The sequence below is a fragment of the Sinohyriopsis cumingii genome, chromosome 5 (genome assembly GCF_028554795.1).
Source record: "Sinohyriopsis cumingii isolate HCF-2022 chromosome 5, ASM2855479v2, whole genome shotgun sequence".
NCBI lineage: Eukaryota > Metazoa > Mollusca > Bivalvia > Unionida > Unionidae > Sinohyriopsis > Sinohyriopsis cumingii.
The window spans coordinates 119,111,034-119,138,445 of record NC_142965.1 but is presented as its reverse complement, the minus strand read 5'-3'; the positions used below and the strand labels follow the sequence as shown (position 1 = coordinate 119,138,445).

The 27,412-nt window shown below is 36.2% G+C and overlaps 1 protein-coding gene across 1 annotated transcript in view; it reads left to right on the top strand.

Annotated features, from left to right (window-relative positions):
* The window catches only part of LOC149800063 (von Willebrand factor D and EGF domain-containing protein-like), an 84,292-nt gene extending 57,859 nt beyond the window's left edge, over positions 1 to 26,433 (top strand). Inside the window, exons 15-24 of the mRNA XM_089959615.1 lie at positions 74 to 172; positions 7,945 to 8,117; positions 9,404 to 9,663; positions 10,987 to 11,086; positions 11,634 to 11,739; positions 13,771 to 13,898; positions 15,675 to 15,798; positions 17,410 to 17,503; positions 18,579 to 18,715; positions 26,155 to 26,433. Coding sequence (XP_089815741.1) covers positions 74 to 172; positions 7,945 to 8,117; positions 9,404 to 9,663; positions 10,987 to 11,086; positions 11,634 to 11,739; positions 13,771 to 13,898; positions 15,675 to 15,798; positions 17,410 to 17,503; positions 18,579 to 18,715; positions 26,155 to 26,369 — 1,436 coding nt within the window. The 3' untranslated portion in view covers positions 26,370 to 26,433. The remainder of the gene's footprint in view (positions 1 to 73; positions 173 to 7,944; positions 8,118 to 9,403; positions 9,664 to 10,986; positions 11,087 to 11,633; positions 11,740 to 13,770; positions 13,899 to 15,674; positions 15,799 to 17,409; positions 17,504 to 18,578; positions 18,716 to 26,154) is intronic.
* Positions 26,434 to 27,412: the final 979 nt, after the last annotated feature.

The following is a 27,412-nucleotide window of genomic DNA, read 5'->3' as shown; positions in this document are numbered from 1 at the left end:
ACATAAATAACCTTTGCTCCATTGTCTACTGATACTGATATTGTTGCATTTACATTTGTTTCTTCACACGCAGAAACACATCAGCCCATGACAACACCTGCTCACATGACCGTGCCTCCAGTATTTCAACCAGATCCTACCGCCGCACCAAAACCATTTAATTATGGGCAAGGTATGGTTAACTTTTTCATCCCAACCCAAGATTTAGTATAATTTTCATCATAACTATTTACAGCAAACTGTGGATTTGGGGATTTAGACATTGAGTTACGTGTAAAGTATATTATTTTACTATTATCTAAGCCTACGTTGTAAAGACATTGTATCTGTGACGCTAAATGTTCAACAATATGAGCGCATCCATGCACTTGCTGTATTTTAGAATTTTCATGGAACTAATAATGTAAGCTGCGTATATTTCGTTTGACATTTATTTTCGTGCTCACTCCCCAGAGTTTTAAGCGCGAGTCATATGTCTGGAAAATACTTATGCAAGGATATGTTTGAAAAGCACATGTAGGACACATGGTACAAATGATATGGGAACCAGTCTTGAAATGGGTGAGCCTATAATAGAGTAGATGTGGGTTTGGCTGTCCAGGATTGGTTGATAATAACAGCTAGTTTGTAGGAAAAAGAATCTTTTGAGAGTTTATCCTAGTTGTAACTGAAAAAAGAGACAGTGTTTTATTGATGGAATTTTAGTCCTTTTACAGACTTGAGATTGGAACACACATTCATTACTGAAATCATCACCTGACTCTGGTGTGGAATCGAAAGTGTATGATTCAAACACTTGTAGATCCAGAAAATGCCGCATCTCACATGGTTTCCTCTACACAATAGCTGCCATTAAGGATGTGTCTAATATAGTTTCAATCACTAGCATTCAAAACTTTAAAGTTCTTGAATTTTTAAAAACACAGTGTTTGCATATGTTTATTATGAGAACTGAATTAGTACCCTGAGTTCTGAACTCTTATGCCTGTCGATTGCTAAATCTTGCAATGGCGAAAATGAATTCAGAGGCGAACGTTCCTGATATAATTGATGCTGAAAATATAGTAGGTGATTTAGTGTAGAGCCATGAATCTCCGAGGTTTTGTCTCGATACAGAGGTAGCAATACAGTAAGTAACACCATATAAGCATAATCTTATGCTTGTTTCTGTATTAACAAGTTATGGTGTCTGGGTCGGTAATAATATTATCAATATCTTGCTGATTGCTCCCCTTTGAATAAATGGACAATATATTTTATCCCGAAAGCTAGTCATATTGTGACATAACTGGACAAACTAAAACTATAATCTGCAGAACTGATAATCAGCAGCAGGAGAGAATCAACCGACCAGTGGGCGGTCAGACATAGGTGAGAATCAACCGACCAGTGGGCGGTCAAACATAGGTGAAAGAAATGACGCAAACCAATTCATGGAACCGTTAGAATGATCAACGAATAGTAATATAAACTATATGTAACACATCGTGATGTTTTTTATGTGAATATTTTTATCTGATTTTTTTTACTCAGAATATCAACAAATCATGGCATAGCAAGGGTGGGGTGGGGGAACAAAGGATATGGTGGCTATAACAAGTGAAAAACATTGACGCAAATAATAAATTACTTATAGAATGACTTGTTTGTTGGCCCGGTAGCAGAGATATGTATGTGTGATATACTAAAGTTTCATTTTCTGGGTAAGGTTCTTTGACATGGATGGATTTTATATATTGTCTGCTGTAAATTGTATTGATTTGTGACTTACATCGAAATATTTTTTTCTGTCGCCGGTAAATACCACGATGTTATTGTTGGTTGCACCATAAAACTCGCAGGAGAAAATCAGCCCACTTAATATTGCTCGTCTTTAACCGTCCTTGGTGATCCTGATAAACAACAACCTCATTTGGGTCAATCCTGGTGCGAAGAATCAGATCAGCAAGTTCATCTCGCGTCACATTCGCAGACAGATAAACTTCACCTAGGCAATTAAGTGTAGTAGATCTTCTGTAAATATCTACTATTATGAACCATTAACCTGTTCAAAACGACCACTTGTGAATATGTGCCCGACTTTATGCGGCCGTGCTGATGACCTTGACACAGCATCAAGTACCGCAAGTAGTTCTGGACCGCGTATTGGTGGATCCGTTATTGTCTGTGTTGGTAATGTTGAATACCAGATTGGTATGTCACCGGCTAAGCCACTATACCGTACAATTAATTTGTGCGCGCCAATCCATACCAATCGAAATAAATAACTCCGCGTGGATCAACCGCGTATGCAACCCAATGAGTGCCAAGGCGGAAACTTCCAATCGAGATTAATAATACCGGTTTCAACATGGTTTTTCAGGTATTTGATCACGCATGAAAACACCTTTTAAGCTTTTTTGTCTAATCGTCGAGTAGCATCAAGTAAATCAAAATTAGACATGGGAATCTTTAACCAAGCGTTCTCGGCAGTCTCAGACCTTGACCATACCGCGTTCCTGGTAATCTTAGACCCTGTCCTCTGTTTTTTTAGGTGTTTATGCCGTGTCGGGACACTCTGTGTCCCGTGGCTTTTTTCACTTCCATACCGGCAGCTGTTCCAACAGCACCAAGTACAGCTGCTTTTTAAACAGATGGAGCGGCTGACTCAGATAGAGCTGGTAAAGCCGCTAGAAACGTTAATGTACCGCCGGATTTTTTGTGTGTAACTGATCGCATTTGCAGAAAAAAACAAGTCGAACGAAAGGTTTTATTTATTGGCGTCATTGTAGTGTTTGAGCTGACGTTCAGTCAACGATAATTTATTTGAGCCCTGCAACGCAGCTGATCTAAGAGTTATGTTTACCCAAAAATTCTTCTTCGATGCGGATTGCATTTTTCATCTGACCAGGTGCCAGAGTAACATGGATGTGATGATACGACATTATAACATCATGAATGATCAAATTACAGATCGTTTGCGATCCAATTACATATTTGGAAAACACTTACATGTTCTGAAAACACTTACGTGTTTTCTACGGGATCATCAATCACTCATTAGTCCACCAACACTTTCAAGCAGCATTGTTTTGTCTGACAGTGTAACGGCGATTCCTTTGTAACCACCAGCTGGTGATCGTGCTAAATGAGCTCGGAAGTGTATGTCAACGACAGTTTATCTAAACAAATCCAAGTGTTCCAGTGAGAAAAAATAGATCGGATACAGCGTTGAGAAATCACGCTTAGATATATGCAAACCAGAATCAATATTTTGATCACGCCACATAAATGATATAAAAATTCAATAACACTTCTTCGGATGGCTCTTGATATCCATTTATTCTCAGAGAAACTTCAAAACTCCGAGAGTATCAAACACCATTGGGGTTCGCTCTTGTGAATCTGTTCTGGCATTTTCCGGAAACATTATAAATATATATATCGTGGTGTGTTGTGATGCTATCTGCTATGTAAAAAAAAACAACAACGTTACTCTGGACACTGTCTGTGGTAATATTCAACCATGACAGCGTTGACTAGCAGCCGTTATTCATGAAAGAGAGAAGCCTTTGTTCTTCAACGAGTGATGGCGTCATCGTTGGCATCCAAAATGAACATTTTGTCAGTCTCACTTTACCAGCATCAACTGTATTGAGTCTCCAGATTGCATCGTTGTCGGTGGATTTCCGAACTAGTACTATTGTGCGTTTAGCGCTGAAGACAACTTTTCTAACATGTCTGCAGAATCCAAAAATATGTGACAGCGGAGTTACACAATACAATTCTTCATCGACTTTTAACATTGATCACGTGTTATGAATCCCAGGTTGAAATTTGTATTTATCGATGCAACTTCAGCTGCAGCGACATTCAATGTTACGTTATGTCTCTTTTGGTAATCAGTGGTATCTTTGACAAACATCATTGACGGATCAGCGGACGTTGAATAATCATCGGCTGAGTATCGTAGTGGCAACGTCGACGTTTTCTAGACATGATTCAATATTCTTTCTGTCAATTATATATGTGGCACTGTTAAGCTACGCATAACATCGTTGTTAGCAAAACCAACTCAATATCTTATTCCATATGCTGCATCATCTGCTTTCAGACGTATCCCTTCGATTTCAGTAAATGTCTCGGTTGGCAAAACATATCTTGCACTTTTTGCTCGATTCGTCCACGTGCGTCAGATACACGTACATCATAAGAATAATACTGATAATCACGCACTGATTCATCCTTGAGGACTGGTGCGTCCATGTCAAATGCTGGATCAGATACAGGCTTGAACATTTTTATTTATATTCGTTTCTGTCTAATACGACCGTCGAGCCAGACCACTTCCCGCTTTAGACTTGCTGTTATATTTTGTTCTCTCTCTCTCTCTGCGGCTACTTGTTGTTTTGTAGGTGATGGCACTCCAGCTAATTCTTTCAACCGCTCATTTGTAGCCAGATTTATTATTTTTCTGACACTTGTGGCATCACTTCGGTACTGGGCAGTTTTACCAGGCTGTAGTTTTGCTCGTGCTAATCGTGCGAGTCTGCCTTTGATTTCTGATAATACTGTACCAGCAACATCACCAACAGTGCCAATATTCTTATCACGAACAACTTCGATGGCTTTCACGCCTAATTGTTTTGCAACCAGGGGCAGCTTTTTGGACTATCATTGTAAATAAACCTTGAATAGCTTCGCCCAGAACATCAACGTAGATCATTTTATAAAATGTAATCGTGAATTTATACCCCTGACGTTTTCAGGTTTACGTAGGGCAATATGTATAATCATGGTATTTTGTTATCACCAATCTAATTGACCACTCACTGTAGTAATCATCCGTAATTTCATCGATCAGCGCCCAAGAAACGCTACTTCCTGCTGATCCTTCAGGTGGTTCTTCTTCCACTACACAAGGTGGTCCAAACTGTATCATTTGGGCGATACTATATCTCCAAGTAATGAATTGTAACACCTTCCATCACTCGTGTATTCAATTCTTCAAATAAAAGCTTTTATTTCCCTGTGATTCGATTTTTACCATAGTAGCCTCGAAACACAAAAGGAACCTAGTTTGATTCTGGAACATCGGCGGTCTCTGGATCTAATAATTTATCACAAATCCAATATCCTCCTGCAGCAAACGCGGTTTGTTTGAAGTTTTATAAACCTTCTTCGGTAAATTCGGCCGGTGATTTTATATCTCAGATTTTGCTTCACTTCAGCGATTCCATCACGAGCTTCGTCCATTCTACCAATAGTTTCATCTATTTCTTCTTGTAATGGAGGTTGAGCAGCAACTATTTTAGCTGGAAGCCCTTTGAGAATCTTCTTGGTTGTTTTTAGTTCTTTCTTATATGTTTGGTTGATTTAGCGGTTTGTTCCTACGACGGATGAAGACCTTTAGCGGTTTTTGTGACTGGTTTAAATAACTGTTCTGTACTCTCTGTAAATTCCACATAATCATGCTGGTATTGTTGTAGTTGCTATTTTACAGAATCACGGATTGGAAGAAGATTTTGCCGTAGGAGATTCCATAGCAAGCGCAGAATCACTCATAATTATTACAATAACGATTTAATTACAAATCACTAAGTCAACAGATATACAAGGTTTTACTGTATTATAGTAACGTAACATAATTTTATTCTAACTGCAATAAATTACCTGATCTTAATTATACTCACAATTTAGACAATGCCCTGGTCATGTAGGTGACTGCGCTAAAAATACATATGCGCGATTAATAACACGCAGTGTTTCCCCACAACACGGTCACGTGGTTGAAGACACTAAATACCTATGCACTATTAATAACTCGATGAGATTTTACAAAGTAAATATCGATAATTATATTTTAGTTAGAGTAATCTGTACCTGTTACATTGAATACAAATTTTAAAATTACTAGAATACTTGATAAATAAATTCTTCAATCTAAATGTGTGTGCATGTTTAATGTTATATATGTTTGTATATATGTCTGTTCACAAATAATATACTGATATATTCTCTACGAAAACCACCCATTTTTCTGCAGGCTGTTTACAAACATTCTCGAGTTTGGTCGAAACTGGTGGTGGTGCGGTTTTGCACAACCTCGGGTTTTCCGGGAGGTGGGTGTGCAAAAAATTGTCAGAAATCAGTGCGTATTCTGTTGACCGTAGAACCATGGGGAGCGCGAAATTTGTGGACAACCTTCTTAATTTCAATGATTTCGTTTCTTATCTAAGAATTCACCGGGGGTATTTTCATGTGACTATAAAGGGGAAACAACTTCCCCCACCCCTTTATGGTAAAAATAGACAGTCGATGTAATGATCCCAAAAATAGGCAGAAAAATAAATCTAGCCAGAAATACACGAAAGATACAGCCAGATATACATGGAAAATCCAAATGTAAAAAACAGGCCCCATTGAATTGTACCCCATGAAAAGACCGCATGAAAGCAGTAATTGGAAAAATGAGAAAACCTCATTTAAGGGTACCTCATGCAGGGACCCCATGAATTGATATAAACTGGCATAAACAAAAATAACTGGCAATAAATTGGCAACTAAACTGGCACATACAAAAAGCTCAGCCTCTACTGTCTACTTTTGCTTAAAACAATATAATGATTAACTATGTACAAGTTTTTCTTACAACGATTGGCGACTGAAACAGAGCCTTGCATATTTTGTTTGCGTCATTTTCACTTGGTCGATTACCCACCCCCCCATGTTGCTCATATTCTGGCTAAAATATCAAATAAATTCACATTTTATTGTACATAAAAAACATCACGATGTGTACCATATAGTTTATATTACCATGCGTTGCTCATTCCAACCGTTTCACGTATTTTTGTGTCTGTTTTTTTCCACCTTTGTCTGGCCGCCCACTGGTCATGTTGATCCCCTCCGCCTGCTCAATCCTATTTAAAAGTGTTTTCAAAATAACATCATCATATTTTGTTCTCATGTTCTGTTTTAGTATCGCAATACGGCACTCACGAGTTGTAATGTAAAATATATTGCATCTGTTACCAATGATATAATGAGAGATAGCTGTGACCATACGTATTCGAGATAAGAGCGTGCACGTATTTGCCGTATTTCAGAAAGTTTGATGAATTAGTCCTGTAAGCCACGAATACTTTGTTTAAAATTTATTTTCGTGTTAATTCTGACGTACATACATACATACATATACATACATACATACATACATACATACATACATACATACATGCAACATACATGCATGCATGCATACATACATACATACATACATACATACATACATGCAACATACATGCATGCATGCATACATACATACATACATACATACATACATACATACTTACATGCATACATTAAACTATATCGCATCCAATACGATATATCGTATTGAGATAAAAAAAATATCGATATTCCAAACAAGTAACACTATATTAGTACGGTTGTAGTTTAATGAAGTTGAATTTTCTTTGTATAATTAAATTTCCATCGAATGTCCGTATTTCTCCAGTCAAACTGCATTAGGACCAGTACTGAAAACCATATTCCTTATAAAGTTTTGATGTGTAGTCAAGCAAAATTCAATTGTCAAGTATATTTTTGTACCAACAAGTGTATGTACAATGATAGCATTTATTAAATGTCTTAAGATTAAATTAAAGGAATAAATAAAAGATAGATTTCAGTTTCAATTACCGTGATTTCATCCTCAAGACTCCACACACTATTGTATATTTTGAGTATTGACAGTTAACAGTTTTCACAACATTTTCGCTGATTTTCAAACCTTGAACCTATACCGTTTTTTTAAACCTATTTATCTAACCAGAAACGAATATAACTATATATCTCTTTATATATTTCTTTGATTTAAATATGCTAATTTCAATCGATTCCAATTTCATCATGTATTATCTGGTAATATAATTGTATATTGCACACGCATCCTCGTTGCAGTTAACGAGACAGTGGTAATACGAAACTTCCCGACTCCAAGTCGACTGAACGAAACATACGTTACCAAGTACTGCACGCAGAGACTGTTGAATTCGACTACCGTCAAAATGTGTGTCGCGACATTAAACATTGACATTAAACCCGCCATAGATATGTGTGTGGAAGACATTAAGGTAAATGCAGATATGTTGTTCTTCATTTTAAGGTATAGTGAGAAATTTAATGTAGATATGTTGTTCTTCATTTTAAGGTACAGTGAGAAATTTTGCCAGTTTTTCACATTTTTGGCATCACTGGTGAACCACGGTTAAAATTTCATAGTAGATTATTTAATATATCCTTACCATCCCTGGAGCTCAGACCACATTCTCCAGCACTCGTAGAGGAAAAGGGATGGTTTATAAGAGCTAAAATCTTCTACATCTGAAAGTCTCATAAATCTTCGATAAGTATATTCTTTCTTATTCATCCTATTTTTTTTACTGTTGTCCATTACTAACTTTCTTTAATGTCTGTCTCTAAAAACGTGTGCAGATTTTACTGAAAAGATAATAATCCTGGCAGAAATTTTGACAAACAGTTGACATAAAGTATAACAGTTTTATTGATTGCGAAATAATTTAGTACCCTAAGCGTTGTAAGACACGGGTGGAAATCCATTATTTTCCTTTATCACCTTTTGCTGCATGTGATATGAGCATGCATAAACAAAATTACGCCATCAATAACACCGTGTAAATTCTCCTACACAACAATTAAAGTTCCAATTTTATCTATCAAAGAGTGACAGTTATTGGAGAAAAAACTTTTGATTGGCTCAATAAAATAGCGTGAAAGGTCATGTTGGATCACACAGGCGACAAACTTTTAGTTGCGTTTTCAGTTATTGGGTAAGCAAGTTTATGAATATTCATGAGAAACGAGTAAATCTCCGCGAAGGATGCTATGGGTTTTAAATGAAAGTAGTGAATTGCCAGGTCTAGCATTCCACTATATCTACACCATTCATTCATGATTAATATCCGAAACATTTGTGATTATCAGATAATTACTTTATTGCAACGAATAATCATGTTCAAGATAACAGTGGTGGTTCACTTTTGCAGAACTTTAATGTAATAATTAAAGGGTCGCGGGCTCAATACCCGCCAAGGCCAGCTGATATTGGTTTCATTGGGCAAAGAACTTAGCTCACATGTCATAGGCATGATAGTGGCAATAATGTGTTAGAAGTGCCGTTGTAAAAAAAAAAACTTTTTTTTTAAAACTGTCCATGTGCTTTTTTCGACTGCGTAAATTTTAGGATCCCACCATACATGATATTCGTGCATGCAAGGGTATGTATGTCTTGGTAAAACCAAGTGTTACTGTGGTTATCATATCTGATACCCGATACAGTGTACTATCCTCACACCAAAATCAAAGGACAGTACAATCAGAATCAACATTTATCATCCAGATCACAGATGACCTCAGCTTCGCCAATTCAGCTCTCCAAGATGTTCTTGAAACCTGCAGCCACGAAAAGCTCACCCATCCTGATTCATATATAAAAAGGAACGGAACTATTAGCCCAGCCCCAGAATCAAAACAATGTACCGGCGCTTGCTCCGGACAAGGAGACTGTATTGACGGCGAGTGCCAGTGCAACTACTATTTTGAGGGAGCGGACTGTTCCATCGACAAACGGCAGCCGCCTTCAATCAAGGAGATTGTTGGGTATAGTTCAAAATAATCTCCGTTTTCTTTCCTTATTTTTTCTATTTCCTTTCTTCTCTTTCTGGCAGCTAAACATAAATCTACGTCCATTTCGCATCATGTTCCAGTACTTAAAACGCCGCGTCTTCAACGGCTCAAAGGTTGATATGGTGCTTAAGGAACCGCTATTAGTCACTTCTTCCATAAATATAGAATACAAGATAACCTTTTCTGGTAAATTCGTCAATAATGGAATGAATAAAAGATAAAGGGAAACACTCTCTGAATATCTGATAATGTTCAAGAGGACGTAGGATGTTTTTATTTTGTTCTTAATACGTAACACACCTTAAGACATCTAGGGAACTAAATATCCCAAATCTGATGACGCCTTAGAGCTTAACGCTTGATCATGTCCTTCTGAGTTGGAGATTCACTGCTAGCTCTAGCTCTAATCTGTATAACTTTACAAATCCATAGGACCCAATTTCACCAACATAGGTCGTAAGTTAATTATAGACTTTAGACGATATAATGGTCAATTTAAGATCAGACCTAAGTTTAAGTCAACCACTTCGCTGGATTCAAAACCTAAAGTTAAGTCCAGCCTTCAGATCGGTAGGCGAAATTCACTCTAGATCACACAGTTCTAGAAGTGTTCGATACTCTAAAATTGTTACAATGAGACATACTATCAGAGCACATCTTAACTATGCTTTTATTTATATGCACTAGAACATCTGAACCATCGAGTCAGACTTAATGTATCCCCGCCTGCTGAATCTGAGTATACGTAGTAGCTAGAGCTGTTGATTCTGCTCACACACACACACACACACACACACACACACACTACTTCATAAAGCGGAAATGCTAAGATACGCATGGAAAACGTTTCGGAAACCTTTAGGTCCTGTAAATTTGTGTAGCGTCATGGATCTGGAATAGTTGTTGACTCCAATAATAGTGTGATAGACATAAGATATCTGGAAAGTTTATTAGTTGATGATATAGTTCAGCTGGACAGTGTCACAGTCCTATTACAGGCCATGCCAGTTTGTATACATATTAAGCTGTATCAGTTCGTGTATACAGCGGAATAGTTGAATATGCATTAGAATGGTTCGAAAATACATTAAAATAGACATAAAAAAGAACCTTACGTATAGACATCGTTTGAGTTTTATTTGATAGTTTCGGTAGTCAATAGAAAGGTTCTACTTATTTTAGTATAATTCAGTCAGTCCTTTCTCACTTAAATAGTTCAGATATACATCTGCACGTCTCCTGAATATGCCTCTCTCTCTCTCTCTCTCTCTGATGTATATCTATGTGTTATTACAGAGGACACATATGTGACTCTGAAAAGAGAGAGTGTACCAACCCGACAATTATCGGAGAGAATATTTTAAACTCAAACGAAAGCACATGCAAACTTCACAAGGTAAGCTTCGAAATAAAAGAACCCAAATGTCAGATTTCAGCGAATCTGGTTTAATTTATAGTTATTTGCATTTAATATTCTTACATTTTCTAGACGAATCCATTATTCGGTGTTTATCAGATACCCTTCACTCCAAATGATGGATTGGTTTTACTTGTATTAAAATTTGTTAGAACTGCAAGAATGTGAAATCTCCTAAATAATTCATCCACATTCCCTTTTGAGTAAATTCTAGAAGATATCACGAAATATTTACCATCAAATTGAATTAAATTGTAGCCCCCTAATACACCCACACCCACTCACCCACACGGAGCAATTACTTTTGTTAAATGTAACATGTAGCCACAGAAGTTACGGATGAATTAAAGATCAAGCAAGTAAGTTTTAATTCATCTACTGTTGTAAGTAATTCAATTTAAGAACAAAGAGAATTTGGATTCAATCGTACATATTGGGTCATCCAATAATGTATCACCATGTGAAATTTAAGCATTGTTCTAACCCTTAAGTATGAAAAAAGAACAACTCTTTTTTAAACTGACAGTTCGTCACGGAAGGGTTTTTCCAGACATTCAAAGAAGAAACGGTCCCGATGGGGTTTATTTCATCCAATAATGTGAAATGCAAAATACCAACAGATGAAGTAAGAGGTACGGCATTTATCTTATTATCTAACAAAGAATCTTTCACTCTTCATTTCTAAAAAATTAGTAATACCAGACATGAAAACGTCACGAGAATGTACACTTTAGATGTTTCCGATAAATGAGGTTTGTTTTTGTCATTGTGACAGTAACATGTTTTGCTTTTGTACATGGTTTGGCTCTTTGAATAACATAGTATTGTTTGAAAAGACGCTCGCAAACAAATGTCTGTATTTGGTGTAAAAACGACGATCATGACAGTCACTTTTCGACGAGGATAAAAGAGATATGGTGGTTACGTAATTAATATGCAAAAGGAGTCTCTTTACCGAGCGAGAATTCTACTAGAAGTCACTTGTTTTCCCCCTTTTTCCAAAGACTTCTCGACAGCAACTATTGTCTACTGAATGTTCTAACAACGCGCAAAGTCTTTAAATAATTTTCTTCCAGTCAATCAATGATCACAAATATCACAACTTCATATCTGCATCACAACTTCACAATTGCATGCCAACTTCACAACTGCATAGTTTCTCCTTACCCAGACACCAAATACCAGTATATATTTTCCTACTCTTCTACCCCTGAGTCAGTCGAACCATGATTTGAAGCATCATTTCGCAATATATCAATGGCATCTCTATGATCAATTAGATTTTAATAAGAACTACTTGGGCGAAGGCCCACTTATGCAGCTCTGACCTGAACTCACTAATAAACTAACCATGCCATCATGAAATCTCATCAAGACTGCACTCTGTAACGTTTGCCCCTAGCAATTGTCCAATTACGTGGGCTGAGGAATATTTCCCCAACACCAACTTCCCATAATCAAACAAGTGATCACACAAATGTAATAAATATATAAAATGGTGGCGTAAATACAAATGGCGCATACCCTAGATTAATTACATTATGATAAGTATTCTTTAGCACCTCTATGATCTGTAATCATTAACGTGTCAACATCTTCACGGTAGTTAAAATAAACGTTTTAAAGTTGTTGGATCATGTATAATCGAGGTGATGATTTAAGCTGCTGTTTCAGTCAGATCAAAGACTTTTCCGTAATTCTGAATCAGTCGCAGGTATACTGTTTTGAACGAAGGTCATTAAGAAGTTGCAGAGAAGGGCACGATTTATAACAACGATTATTACTCTGGTGGTTCTGTTCGAGTAAACACACAATTTTTCTTATCTTGAATATTTCTTCGGCAGAGTCTTCTATACAGTGGAATGACAAACAACCGATTTCAGTATGTTGTAGAATCCAAACTTCACTTGTATGAAAGTTGTTTGTCAATGGATTTCTAAGGCGCTTGGGGATTGAAATCTGAATTACACGATCGGATCTGTTCTTTTTGATAAAATATCATTATATTTCCTGCTATGTTCTCGAAGCTGAAGAATGGTGTTGAATTATACATCAACATAAGATTCTATCATTTTCTGACTGTTTTGGTGTCTTTAGCTTTAGATTGCATGGCGTAACTTCTGACTGACCTCCAAGCCCCATCGCAATGGTGATTCTTTCTGATTTAATCTGATTTAATTGTTTAACTTATAGTCCAGTTTAAGTTATCTAACTCGAATGCCGAAATGTTCAATTGTTTCCTTTTTAAATCCTTTAAATGCTGTGATTATTTTTGTCTCTCATGGGTATTAATTTAATGTGTATTTTCAAAATTGACATATTAGTCAGAATCCAGGTTCCACTGTCTTCACAGATGAATAAATAGATGTTCGGTTACTATTTAAATTTATGGTCTAAAGCAACTACGAAATCAACGAAAATCTTAACTGTGAAAACATATATAATTCACTGAGTAGCACGTCGCACATATTTTAGAACAAATAAATAAATAAATAAAGCATACTTTAAAATTTGAGTAAAAATGAAACATTGCTTCTAACTTTAACCTGAATTTGTCCTAAATGGTGTTTCATTATGAAACGCTTTAGAGTACTCGTATGATATGAAACAGTTCACTCTGCAGCACAAAATAATAATGATTACAAAAACATTTTTCTTTTCAGAAAAGCCAGTGACAGTTTACGATATATCAATTTCTAACCATGGCCAAGAATACAGCAGGGAACAATTATTCGTCATTTACAATGGCAAATGCATAGAATGTGATGAAATGGGACATTGTAAACAGAAGGTATTGGCTTCATTTTGTTATGTAAGATTTTGTTCGGTATTATCGTACAATATACGCCGCCTCTGATTTAGAATATCCATACATGTATGGGTCACATTCGTGAAACCTAGCTTTATATTGGCGAAAGGACGGACATAAAGACTGTCAATGACCAAATTAAGACACACAACCCCAGCGGCAGGGAGTAAAATTACTTTTAGAAAAATAAAATACGCCGATGCAAGTTCCTGTAACGTTTGTTTGACAAAATTCGTAACAATGTCACATTTCCCGTACAGCGAACTCGTCTGAACCACGTGGTCAACAATGACTGACACGAATCTTCTACTTATTTTTCAGCTGACATCAAAAATTAAAAAAGCTCAAAACAAAACACTGGATAGCAGTTGCATCAATCAGCCAATTAATACTATTCGCGAGTATCTATTAAACAAAAAGAATGTAAAAAAAAAATCATCACAGGACACATACCGAAAATACATGTGCAGATGGACTTTGGCTGTATCAGCGTGCACTTGTAGTTTTTCTTGTCATTCACAGCCAGCCATCTTTTAAATTCATGACCCAGTGCAAATATTGTTTGATTTCGTTTTTGCATTGTGTAGCTTCTTTACCATTTGTTCATTAATTAAATTCATGCAGGGTAATTTTATTCTCCTTTGATACAGCGGAGACGCTGTCTTAATTGTTTTGGGAAGTTGCCGTTACAGTAATACGAGTAATACACATACATATATAGTAGATCGATGGTGTTTTAAGACTCTACTGGATATCAGAAGGTCCAGCTCCTGTGAGATGTTTCCAGCCAACTGAAACTGTCATTTTCATGCGGCAAACTTTTCGAAGTTTGGACGTTCTTCTTAACTTCAGGCAACATTATCGGCAATAGTATCGATTTTAGACATTGCAAATGCTGGCGTATGCAGGTGTTCACCCTTGAATCATCTTTCAACGTCCAACATTTTTATATACTTATTGGCCTTCGTTTCGTCAACAATTTTCATTACTTCAGCGTTCTGCTAGCATTACCATTGTTGCTGTATTTAATTTGTTCAGCAAATGTTTGGTACTCACTTGATGAAGATTGGAAATGCATCTGAATCATACGAGATGACACGAGAATAAAAACTTACAAAGATGCCCGTGAAAAGTTTGTGTAAAATAAGTTTAGTAGGTCCGAATTCATTATTTTGAAATATTTTCTTCATGATAAAACTAAGAAAGTGATGGGAGTTAACTCATTACTATTATAAAGTTTGTTCTAGCGTATTAAGGGTCATCAAAAATGTTGACACGGGGGAGCCCGAAGACTTATTTTAGAGGGTGGGTGGGGACAAACATGTAATGGTCAGCTATTAAGATTTATGGATTTAGGCCAAAACAAGTTTATAGGTGAACTCCGGGGGGGGGGGGGATTCCTCCATACCCCTTACCCCTATGTGCGGGTGCCCATTTCACGTCAAGCAATTTTGTCAGATATTTGACCCCTCCAACCTCGTCACATTTTGTTCCAAAACTCAGATATCCATCATTTATGATGTCACAAAAGCTGTAAACCCCCCCCCCCCCAGTAAAACTGCAAAAGGAGGATTGTTTTCAAATCTCTTAGTATTAGAACAACATTCAACAATACAACAGATTTCTGCATTTTTTAATAATTAAAATATATAATGATCAATCCGGGTTTAGTCCTCATGAAACCTCTGCTAAAGAGAATAATTATGATTAGCAAAATAACAATTTTTTTCTTATTGCAATTTCGTTTTAATTGTACAGCTGAACACATGTCTAATAAGCGACAAGTGTTATACATCCGGGGAATTAGATGCGATCACACTCAAAGGAATATGCAATCCCGCCACTAACCCAACCGGTTGGACACAAGTTGGAGGCGGCTTCTGTAAGTTTAAACTGAGCGAGACCTTATTTCATACTTTATGTGTAATCGAATAAACAATTACACAAAAAATTATACCATTTCAATATATAAAGCCAGTCGTTGATGCATATACAATCACTGCATTGTTTTCGTGAATTTCTTTTTCTATTTCAAAATATTTCTCTCACTCTTGGAAAGAAATTTTATTCTAAGTAATGGTAAGGAGCTGTATCCATTGCAAGAATTCAATCATCAAGTGATTTATGTCACAAAATATTGTTAGGAGAAAGTGATTTACAGGGTGTTATGTATATTTGATTTAATTTATATTTGATTTAATTTAATTGTTAAGTTTTTATATAAAAAAAGTATTTTTAATTTCATTATATATCAAAATAATGTAATTTGATTTAATAGAAATTTAATATTTTCCAAAAAATTCAGTTTGGCCTGACTTAATCGTAAACACCGAACTTTGTGTCTTAATCTGACCTAGTTTCGACCTTAATTCAAAAATCACTGAGACGAGTAAAAAGCTTTTAAAAAGTCCTATTCTTAGACTAAAATGATTGGTTTTTGTCAAGGTCATACTGGGACTACGCGCTACTAGACGCATATACTTCTCGATGATTCTGAAGAGTTGACCCTCATCCGGGAATCTGTTTTGCGTTTCAAGTTACTGTATAATCTTTGTTCATAGAAATATTTCTCAGTCGGGGCTTTTACTTTGCACTGGAAAGTGTCTGTTGTGTCAGTTGGAGTTACAATTTAATTTTTATTCAAATTATTTGGATTCTAAAGGATAATTCTTTATCCTGGAAATATTTGAGTGCTCATACAGAATTATTGAACAAAGATATATATTTATTTAAATTTTATTCGCAGTTCAAACACCGGAATATTATTTTCTGTGCTTCACAAAGAACTGTACACATCAGCTCTATACCGACTACAGTATACGTCATCACCTTCCAATTTAGATTTTTTTTTTCGTCGGGACTCTAACTTGAATTCATTAAAACATTTAATTATTAGGACTTCTAAAATTTAATTCGTGGATTATTCTTGGATTATTTTTGAATTTGATTCTTAAAAATCGTAAGTTATTACCTTCTCATTTTTGCGGTGTTTATTTTTTTTTTCTTCTCCAGGGAAATAAGTTATTTGCTATTTTTGTCATAGCTTGTTGTTTTCACTCTTTCTTTTGTTACTGTTTATTCGAGCTTAAGCAGGTAATTTAAGAAGGGTAAAGTATCTTCACTTGTAAATTTGGGGTGTTTCCTTCTTGAAAGGTTGAGATGTGACGATAGAATTAAAACTTTCTCTCGTTCTCTCTCTCTCTCTCTCTCTCTCTCTCTCTCTCTCTCTCTCTTGTATGACTTGTTATTAAATAGGCAACAATCAAGGATACAGATTATTATAAATCAGTATTGAAAATTTAGTCTAGAATAGTTGTGATTTTAACAATAATAGACAATATATATGCCTTTTTTTTTTTTTTTTTTTACCCCGTACCAGACACAATAGCCATTGAAAACTATAGCTGGCTGATGTGAGGGTTTCTTCATGCACGTTTATGCATTTCTGTTGAAAATTCGTAGTTCATATGCGGTTTTTGTTTCTTTTGTTCAGCTCACTTACCACCATCGTCCACACCTACCGTGGACACTCCAAATATCGCCCCTCTTGGAGGTCAAATACTGCCGCGACCGGATGTCTGGACAAGGTATTACTGTTTCCATGTCTTTCCAAGGCCATTATTGTCATCGTCACTGTTGCCATTGTTGTTGTTTACAGTAACATACCTCTTTTTGCTTTCTTTACTTTGCTTCCTCTCAAATCTGCTGTGTTTTGATGAATACGCATTTGAAATAAAGGTCACGTTGCTTGATAAATTATTCTATTCTTTTCAAGGTGTAGCTTAATTATTTGATATAACAAAGCTTGTCTCTGTTTGATTATTAATGTCGGAGTATCGAAAATTAAACATCCCGATCTTGGACGCATAGAAATATTTATAATTTGTTGGGCTTTAATAAAAGAAAATCATCATGAAGGATGTAAACATGTCTTCCGTAGCACTTCAAACCAATAGGAATGTCTCCCTTAGCATTTCAAATCATTATTATGTCTCGCTTAGCACTTCACACCATTAAACATGTCTGCATTAACACTTCACATCATTAAACATGACTCTCTTAGCACTTCGCACCATTAAACATGTCTTACTTAGCACTTTACACCATTAAACACCCCTTAGCACTTCATGCCATAACACACATCCCTTAGTACTTCATGCCAAAACACACATCCCTTAGTACGTCACAGTACTTCACACCGTTATACATGCCTCACTTAGCACGTCACACCATTAAACACGTCACACCATTAAGCACGTCACACCATTAAACACGTCACACCATTAAGCACGTCACACCATTAAACACGTCACTCCATTAAACCGTGCTTGCAGAGTGCCTGTTATAAGCTGATAGAATATTTGTATATTTAAATTAAACGAATCTTAATCATTTTGATCCCCTATTCAAAATTGGTCTATAAAATAAATTGACACTACCACGCCATACTGTCAGAAATATCCACATATATAGCACTTGGATTTTTATCCTCATTTTTGGTGTGCAGAAGTAATTAATGTGGTCATGACAAACAACGGAAACTACAAGATATTTGTTTTTGGGTCGAAACCATTTAAAATGAAGCAAAGAATTATTTAAAAGACATCTGCATAAGACATATTTTCACCAAATAATACTCGTATGTATAATATTTTTTCGTAGAAACTCCACTGACTGTACTTGCTCTTTCAACAACGGTCGTATGGACTGTGCGTGCTGCGAGGATGGTGCGTGCCAATGTCCAGAGGGATTTGAAAACATGTGCAGTAAATGTGACGATATGGACAGTTGCGGACAGGGTAAGTTTTGATTGGATTCTAAACAACATGGGACTTTTGTGTCTCTAATCAATTTGTTTTCATTGTATTTTTTCCCAGCAAATTTTTTATTACAATTCCGATTCCAGTAAATATCCTGTCAATCTTGAATAGTCGACTTTGCTTGTTGTACTGTATTTCCTTTCCAGTTTTGGATATTCGACTTTGCTTTGTGATATAGTATTTCCTTGCAAGTTTTGAATAGTCAACTTTGGTTTGTTGTTCTGTATTTCCGTACCAGTCTTGGATAGTTGATTTCGCTTTCTTGTACTGTATTGTCTCGCGAACTCGCTGTAGAATTTGTAAAACAGCTCGTTTCGCTCTGATTTTTCATTTTTCTACAATGGGTAAAGTTTAGAAGATTATTTGTGTTTCGCATTTTCGATATATATTTTATGTTACAAATACCAGAGAAGTTGTCAGTGTATATTTTCTTTTCCAAGCATTAAATCGGGTTCTCTGTCTCTCTCTCTCTCTGTCTCTCTCTCTGTCTCTCTCTGTCTCTGTCTCTCTGTCTCTGTCTCTGTCTGTCTGTCTGTCTGTCTGTCTCTCTCTCTCTCTCTCTCTCTCTCTCTCTCTCTATATATATATATATATATATATATATATATAATAATAATAATAATAATAATAATAAATTAAAAAACTCAAAATCGGTAAAAAAAGGGGATGATCTTTAAAACAATTAATAATATAAACACATTTACTAACATTAGTCATTGCCTTACAAAAAGGTTTTTAATTAAAGTAAGAAAGTTGTTTTTTTAATTATTGGTTTTTGGTTACTCTTTTGTTAATAGAAACGTAGAAATAGGCCCGAAACATCAAATGTTTTTATTTGTCCACCTGCGTTTCAGGAGTGAACTGCATCAATCTCGTAGTTGTGGAAAGCAACAATCTCGAAAGGAGTCAGTGTTTAAGAAAAAATAAATGCCAGGAAAAATGGAGAATGTGGGATTTGATAAATGGAAGAAAATCAGTAAAACCCAATTCTTTATTTTTTTTAAAGACATTTATCGGCGAAAATCAGTAAAATCCGAAAATGTGGAACACAACAGATTCCCTTAGTAAGCAATCCTTTATATACTCCGTGAAATATATAACAAAATAATTATTTATTACTATACATAATCTGGACCCTCTGACTTTCAAAATGAAATTGTCATCAGGGTGTCTAAAGACATTTTGGTTAAAGGTAATGCTTATTATTTTTATTTAATTTTGAGACAGAAAACAAGATAGAAAATGAACTATCTTGGCAAATATCACGTAAAGTTATGGGTTGTTTAATAAAAAAAATGTTTATTACACACTTGAAAAGTGTGCTGCAGTAAAGTCCAAGTCCTGAGCATCTTCGCTAGCCAAATTCTGATACGTTAACCCTATCTACACCTTGGCGGATCCAGCAGATATATTAGTTCCTTGTCCTAGCGACATCGATTGGATTTATTTGCCTCCCTTAGTATCAGTGTTTCCCTTTACGTACGGTTGTGCGTCAGGGACGCACGTTGGAGAAAATTGACGCACACATTTTGTTGCCGAGCGTTTTTTTTTTTTGACGCAAAGGATTTTCATAATATCATCAGGATTTATTTAATACCCAATGCATTGGACAATGGATGTCATCGTATATACTTCCGAGTATAGGCATTGACTGGTTCCCCGCTTTGTTTGCTCCCTGCCTTGCGTTCCTCTATTCGTATAGCAAAGTGCAACGCAGTGAACATATAAAACAATGAACCAGACTAGCATAGGCAATGTTATGACGGAGTAGCTTCCCCTAATCTCGCGAGTTTCTCGCGATTTCCATCGAGCTCAGCAAGCTGTCATCTGGATGTTTAATCTCAAGGCTTGTTGCACTAGAAAGTGATCACCAGATTAAACATCATGCTCTAAAAAGCATTAGCGAAGAAAGTGAAAGAAGCAGAACACAAAATAGTAACTGTGGATCTAACTTTAATGAAAAATGGAGAAAATAATTCCCTTGACTGGAATACGGCACATTCATTATGATTACCGGTGTGACTTCTGACTGCAAAAGTGAATAATCCTTTTGTGACAGGATTTTAGAATTTTCAAAACTCTGCCCTCGTTCGCCATAAGATATATGGAGAACACATTATAACCCAAGACATTATTTCACAACAAAGAAATCAGTAAACTTGCAGAGACAAATGCGTTATTTGGATTACAAAGACAGCGGGTCATTGCAGATTTTGTTGGTTTTTAACTTTTGCTGCAATAAAAGAAAGATCTTAAAGTTCACGTGTAACTTATTAGACAGAAGATGAATCGTTAGCCTCCTTGATATTTGGATAAATGTGTTTTAGGACGAAGTACAATGAAACCTATGATAGTATACATTTTATGAAAAGCAGTAAATGAACTCCCATTTGGTTAGAAAGATTTATTTGGCTTTTTGTATTGGCTTATATGTAATGTGTTGGGCTATAATATTGCTTGAGGAGACTGTTAAAAGTACGACTTTAAAAGAAAAATGAACTAGTACAATTATTCTTTAAATGGACAATGCATTTGTTTGTTAATTGTGCGTGTTGGTGTATTTGTATGTTTAGAGAGAGAGAGAGAGAGAGAGAGAGAGAGAGAGTTGTGATGTGATTTGGATTTTTAACGTAGCTTTAACAGTTTTTCAGTCATATCGCTACAATGTCTGCAGTGTGGCAGTTTATAATGATGTCTAGCACTGGGACATCATGCCGCAGACATGTAGCATGATGTCCCACCCAGTCACATTATCCTGACACCGGGTCGACCAGTCCTAACACTAACCTCTTAATGCTGAGCGCCAAGCGAGGCAGCTGTTAGTACCGTTTTTGTAAGTCTTTGGTATGACTCGGCCGGGGATCGAACCCACGACCTCCCGCATCCGAGGCGGACGCTCTAACCACTAGGCCACCGGAGCGGTTATAGAGAGAGAGAGAGAGAGAGAGAGAGAGAGTATGTTGTGCAAGTTGCAATATCCTATTTCAAGCTTGAAAAGTCGTATGAAAATTTGTCAGCGCATTTTTTGCCCCCACATTTTTTATTTGACCCCCAGTTTTGACACCAAATTTTTTTTTTGTACCCTCAATTTTACACCCCTGGGGGATACACTGCTAACTTAGTATGTAATGCCAACTAACCAATAACGCGTAACAACGGTGCATTGTACACCGGCTGAAAATGCTGGCGGCAACTGACTCCAAAAGGATACATTGTAAGTGTAGCATCGAAAGCATGGCTACTTACCCGACAGAAGCCATTATATGTGTATTTGAGCGAAAGTATGTATTTTTACAAACACGGACCGGCAGTGAAAAATTGCTTATAGATAATATAGTCCATTGTGTGCTCGCCGTGTTTGTATCATGTGGAAACAATGTTCAAATTTGAGCAACTTGATTTTGAGTGGCTGTAGTTGCTTGCCACCGCATCCAATGAAATTCACAGACCCGAAACACCGAAATATCTGATCGATCCGCCAAGGTGTAGATAAGCACTTTGGCTATCGAAGATGGGTCTTGAGATAATATAAGCAAATTAATATATTTGTCTTTACCGACTTATGCTGAATGTATTCGTACTCGCGCCGTTACCCTAAATGCAACGGTAGAGAAATAAACACACCAGCACGTGTATGCGTGAAAACATGCTATATTATAGTTTACATATAGTCAGATGAATATGGTCAAATGTTATTAGATGGAAATTAGTAATGGCGATATATACTTATCCACACGTGTACAAAATATAAAAATCAGGTACATTTCCCTTACCGGTAGTGAAGATAACACACCGCATGTACCCGCTCATAAAGTCTGACCCAACGGCAGGCAGTATCGCCCCCGATCTGTCATCGCCCATAGATCGGAGTTATGCTGTTTGTTCCGCTGATTAATCATAACGAACTAAGTAGACCCAGATATATCGGTGCATATAATTCATCGGTACATCTGGGTATGTGTAACTGTATCAGACTTATAAGTGAGTATATGCGGTGCAGATTGTATGGGCTATACGGAATATGCACAATCCACTTAGACCGCTCCGGTGGCCTAGTGGTTAGAGCGTCCGCCTCGGATATGGGAGGTCCTTTAGATTTGTTTTCTAGTGCATGCATCAAAATGTATATCTTGCAGTCGGTACAATCAATATACGGTACTTTCTTGATCGGAATAAATATATTTTCTTCATCTTTTCAGTACCAAATAAACTAATAAGTTTTCCCTCGAATTGTCTGTGTTGCAGTTCTTTACATATATGTAAAGACTTTATTATTAATACGCTAAGTTCTTTTCTATATTTTCTTCACTAAGGCAAATCCTATTTATACTAGTCACCAACCGGATAGAACACACACACACACACACACACACACACGCGCGCGCGCGCGCGCGCGTACGTACATATCTATACATACTGCATTTTCTAAAATTTAGTTGCATGCTAATGACAAGTGGACATTTTAATGCAAATGACCTTTATGGTGCTGGCTGATTCATACCTATTTATTTAGTCATCCTACGCAGAGCCTAGCGGGTGATCCTTCTAAACTTTCATTTTCGGTCTAGAGTTTAAATCTGTTTTCCATTTAATACAATAAACCTTCAGCAAATCTCCCGCAATAATTAGAGAAAATATTAATGATTTTCGTAGGGTTTACAATATCATGCAATAACAATTCATTTGCCCACTTAGTGTAGTGAAACCATTAATGGCTTACGTCTAGGGGCTTTAAACGTAAGTAACAGGACACGGTAAATTCAACAAGACTTAAAGTTTCCAAAATATAAACTTATTTAAATAAAATATATAGTCAAACAAAGTGAAATAATTAAAATAACGTACAGTGTATGCATTTCTTGAATGTAATCCTATAGTCTGATAATACGTTTGTTTGTACCCCCCCCCCATACCCCCCCCCCCCACAAGTGCAAGGAACTTAGTCAATTCATTCATTGATTTATAGTTTCTAACGTGACTCTGAGTAGAGTGGCCCTAATACCGTCATCTTATGCGCGTTTCATGCTTAACGTAAGTTTTCAGTGTAATAGACGGACATGCTCGGATCCATTTCCCATTTCTGGACAAATCCATTTTCAGCAAAGGGGTGTATCACGACTACAGATGTCCATACATAAATCCTCTGCTTCAGATATTTACAATGTCGAATCAAGCAAAGGAAAATAATGACAACTACAAATTTGCTTTTCATGTGGATTTAACAAGCGGTTTAATTTCTATGTTCATGTATGCAGAGGGATATAATTCCAAACTCTCAACGTTATGTAATTTACGCAATTATTCAGCATTTGCCGAACAGGATGAACTACGTCATTATGTTGTCTGATAGAAATAAACTAGCCTATAGTGTACGCAATATGGTGCCGTGTTAGTATGGAAAGTCCGTTAAGCATGAAATGGTGATGCCAGCATTAGTGCCATCATGGTCACAGTCAGGTTAGAAATTATAAATCAATGATTCAACTGACTTAGTTCTGTATACTTTTTATCACATTAAACGTTCTCGTTTTTTAAATCGGTAGGGGCTTACAAACAAACGGGGATGTAGAGTCAGACTATAATAATGAACTATCGATTTCGCACTAATCAGGAAACTGTTCTAAGGTATTCCGAACGAAGCTTTTATAGTGTTTATGTGTTACCGTGATAACACTGAATTCAACACAATTATTAATTCAGATGTTATTTCTTCAATGTAATCTTGTGAACGAAGAATCTCAATGAAGTCCCTGAATGATCCACATGATCGGATTGAATAAATTAAATATTCAAGTCCTTGAATATAACCACATAATCCCAAAGCACTGACTGTTTAAATCAAGGATTATTTACTCTGCTATATCCAGCAATACATAAATCACAAATTCCTCTCTGACTCTTACTACAGCTGCGTATAACAGAAAGAATAAACACGGTGCGTGTATCTTCATTGTAAAGTGTCCTTTTCCATTTCAGCTACTCAACTATGATTTACGAGAATTTCCCGAACAGTTAAATCTTATTATTTCAACACAACTCGAGCAGCGATAAACATAAACAGGCCCGTTCTGACCTTCAAATCTCACTGAAACAATCAAGTGCTAGAGCGCGCGTAGCAGTTTTCTACGGGTTAAGTGTACATTTTATTCCACGCTCGTTTACGTAACCCATGTTCAAACTCGCGTGCCATTATTGACCGGCTTCGTTGTTGATTTCACCTTAGATCGACCTATCCACCAAAAGAACTATTACGATGAAGTATACGTATACTTTTAATAGTGTACTAACCAATGAATTAAAGAGTTAAAAATATTAGTAACAGTCTCGAACGAATTTTAAAAAAATTAGATCATAAATGCAAAAGATATTACATAATACCATAACAGATTCCAGAATCAGTTAAAAAGCTTAGAAATGAATTATGCTGATTAGTGATGTGAAAGATAATCTACGTACATGTAATATTGTTATGTATATTTGATTTAATTGTATCTGATTTAATATCTATTTATTTCAATTTAATTGTTTGTCAGTCTTAATTTTTTATATATTTTTCATTACTTGATATTGTCATGTAAATTTATTCACTAGAGATGATACTTTTTATAGAAAATAGTTTGACTTTGAATGTTAGTTTATAAACACCAGGTGTTGATGATCTAAATAAATCCTGACCTTGTTTCAGAATTTGTAGCAACTTTCGAAAAAAAGTTCTATTTTATTTTAAAATGATTGGTTGTTTCCAAGACCATGATGGAACTTAGTCTTTTAGATATAAACATTTTTTAAATTTTTTTATTTCTTAGAGTAAAAATGATTGATTTTCGTCATGGTCACTCTGGGTAAACGTGATCTGTAACAAGTACTTGCTTCTATAAACTTCCAGAAGATGATCACGTGAGCCTTGTTTACGTTTTATAAAGCCTATATAGCCTATGGTTTGGAGGATTAATTTCAGTATAAGCTGGGCTGTTAAAGTATTAGTTGTATGTTGTGCTGTTTGGAGTTATTTCAAATTACTTGGATTCAAAAGGATTAATTCCATTATTTTTCTGGAAAATACCTGTGCTCGTGCAATATTGTGGAACAAGGACAGTTTTATTTATATAAAAAATTATTCAGTTATCAGAAACCGGAGTGATAATTTTTATTTTTACAAGGAACTGTATACTTCAACACTACAGATTGCCGCATATGTCATCGTCTTCCATCTTGGATTCTTTGTCGGGATTCGAACGTGAAATCAGTAGAACGTTTTGTTATTAGGACTACTAAAATTTTATTCTCTGATTATTTTTGAATTATTTTTGGACTTGATTCTATTAAACCATAAGTTCATATGTTTTCATTCTTTCTTGTGTTACTATTTATTCAAGCCTCAACAATTGACATAGGACTATCTCCAATTCTTTCTTTAGAGAAACCCTCCCCAGAATATGGCATCGACGGTTGGACGGCCAAGTTTACTGGGTGCTTCTGTTTGTTTGAACCGACACGTGCTGACTGTGCGTGCTGTCAGAACTTTGGCTGCCCGTGCGGTTATGCGCACAAAAATCAATGTGTGGAGTGCGGGCATACGGATCGATGTGGCACAAAGCCAGAAATATTTGGACCAGCATATCAAAACCATTAGGCAGGATGCCGGCTGTATGACCTAAGACACGTGTTACTACCTCAATAAAACAGTTCATGAAATATCATCATCTTTCTATTTCCTTTTCTTCTAAATTCATTTTACAGTAATATGTTTATGATTTGTTCTTATCACATTTCACAAAAACGGACCTTTAACTGTATAAAATGTATGAGCATTGATGATAATTGATCACATGATCAACTGATGTTTGTCCTACGATCACCATCCCCACCATATCTCCGATATTATATAGGTTACTGCGTTTACTCTTCAGGCTGTTATCAGGCAGAGGTCTGATTATGAAGACAGGCTGAAGGCTTTTTAGTGTAAATAATAATAATAATAATAATAATAATAATAATAATAATAATAATAATATTTTATTTACTGGTGCTACTACTTACGCTGCTGCTGCTACTACTAGTAAATAAATAAATTATGATAATCGACAATCACCACTTGTCTTGGCACAACAAACCAGCTAAAACGCACACAAGCAACTATGTACTTAATGTAGTCTGGAGTGAACACGCAAGTGCTACGGTAACTAGGCAGAGAAAGGGATCAAAGAACAGAATAGTGAAAATCCTGTTGGATTTCGATGTCTAGATCTATCAATGGAAACAGTAGATGAGCTCCGATCAATGGCGGGCAAGGATAGGAATCTGACCTACATTTTAGACAGCAGTACCAGAGAACTCGATCATCGAAAGGAACAAGAAAAGGACTGCAATCTGGCCAGAGAAATGAGAAAGTCGCGAAAGTGAAGGCAGAAATCATAGCAGTTGTGGTAGGAACACAGAAGTGATATCAAACAAAATACAGACAGCCTAAAAAGTTAGGAATTGAAAAAAAAGTCAGATCTGCTATAAAAAGCATCACTCATCATAACAGTTATTTATTACAGATTAACCAGACCGCTCAAGTGGCCTAGTGGTTAGAGCGTCCGTCTCTGATGCGGGCGGTCGTGGGTTCTATCCCCGGTCGAGTCATACCAAAGACTTACAAAAATGGTACTAACAGCTGCCTGGCTTGGCGCT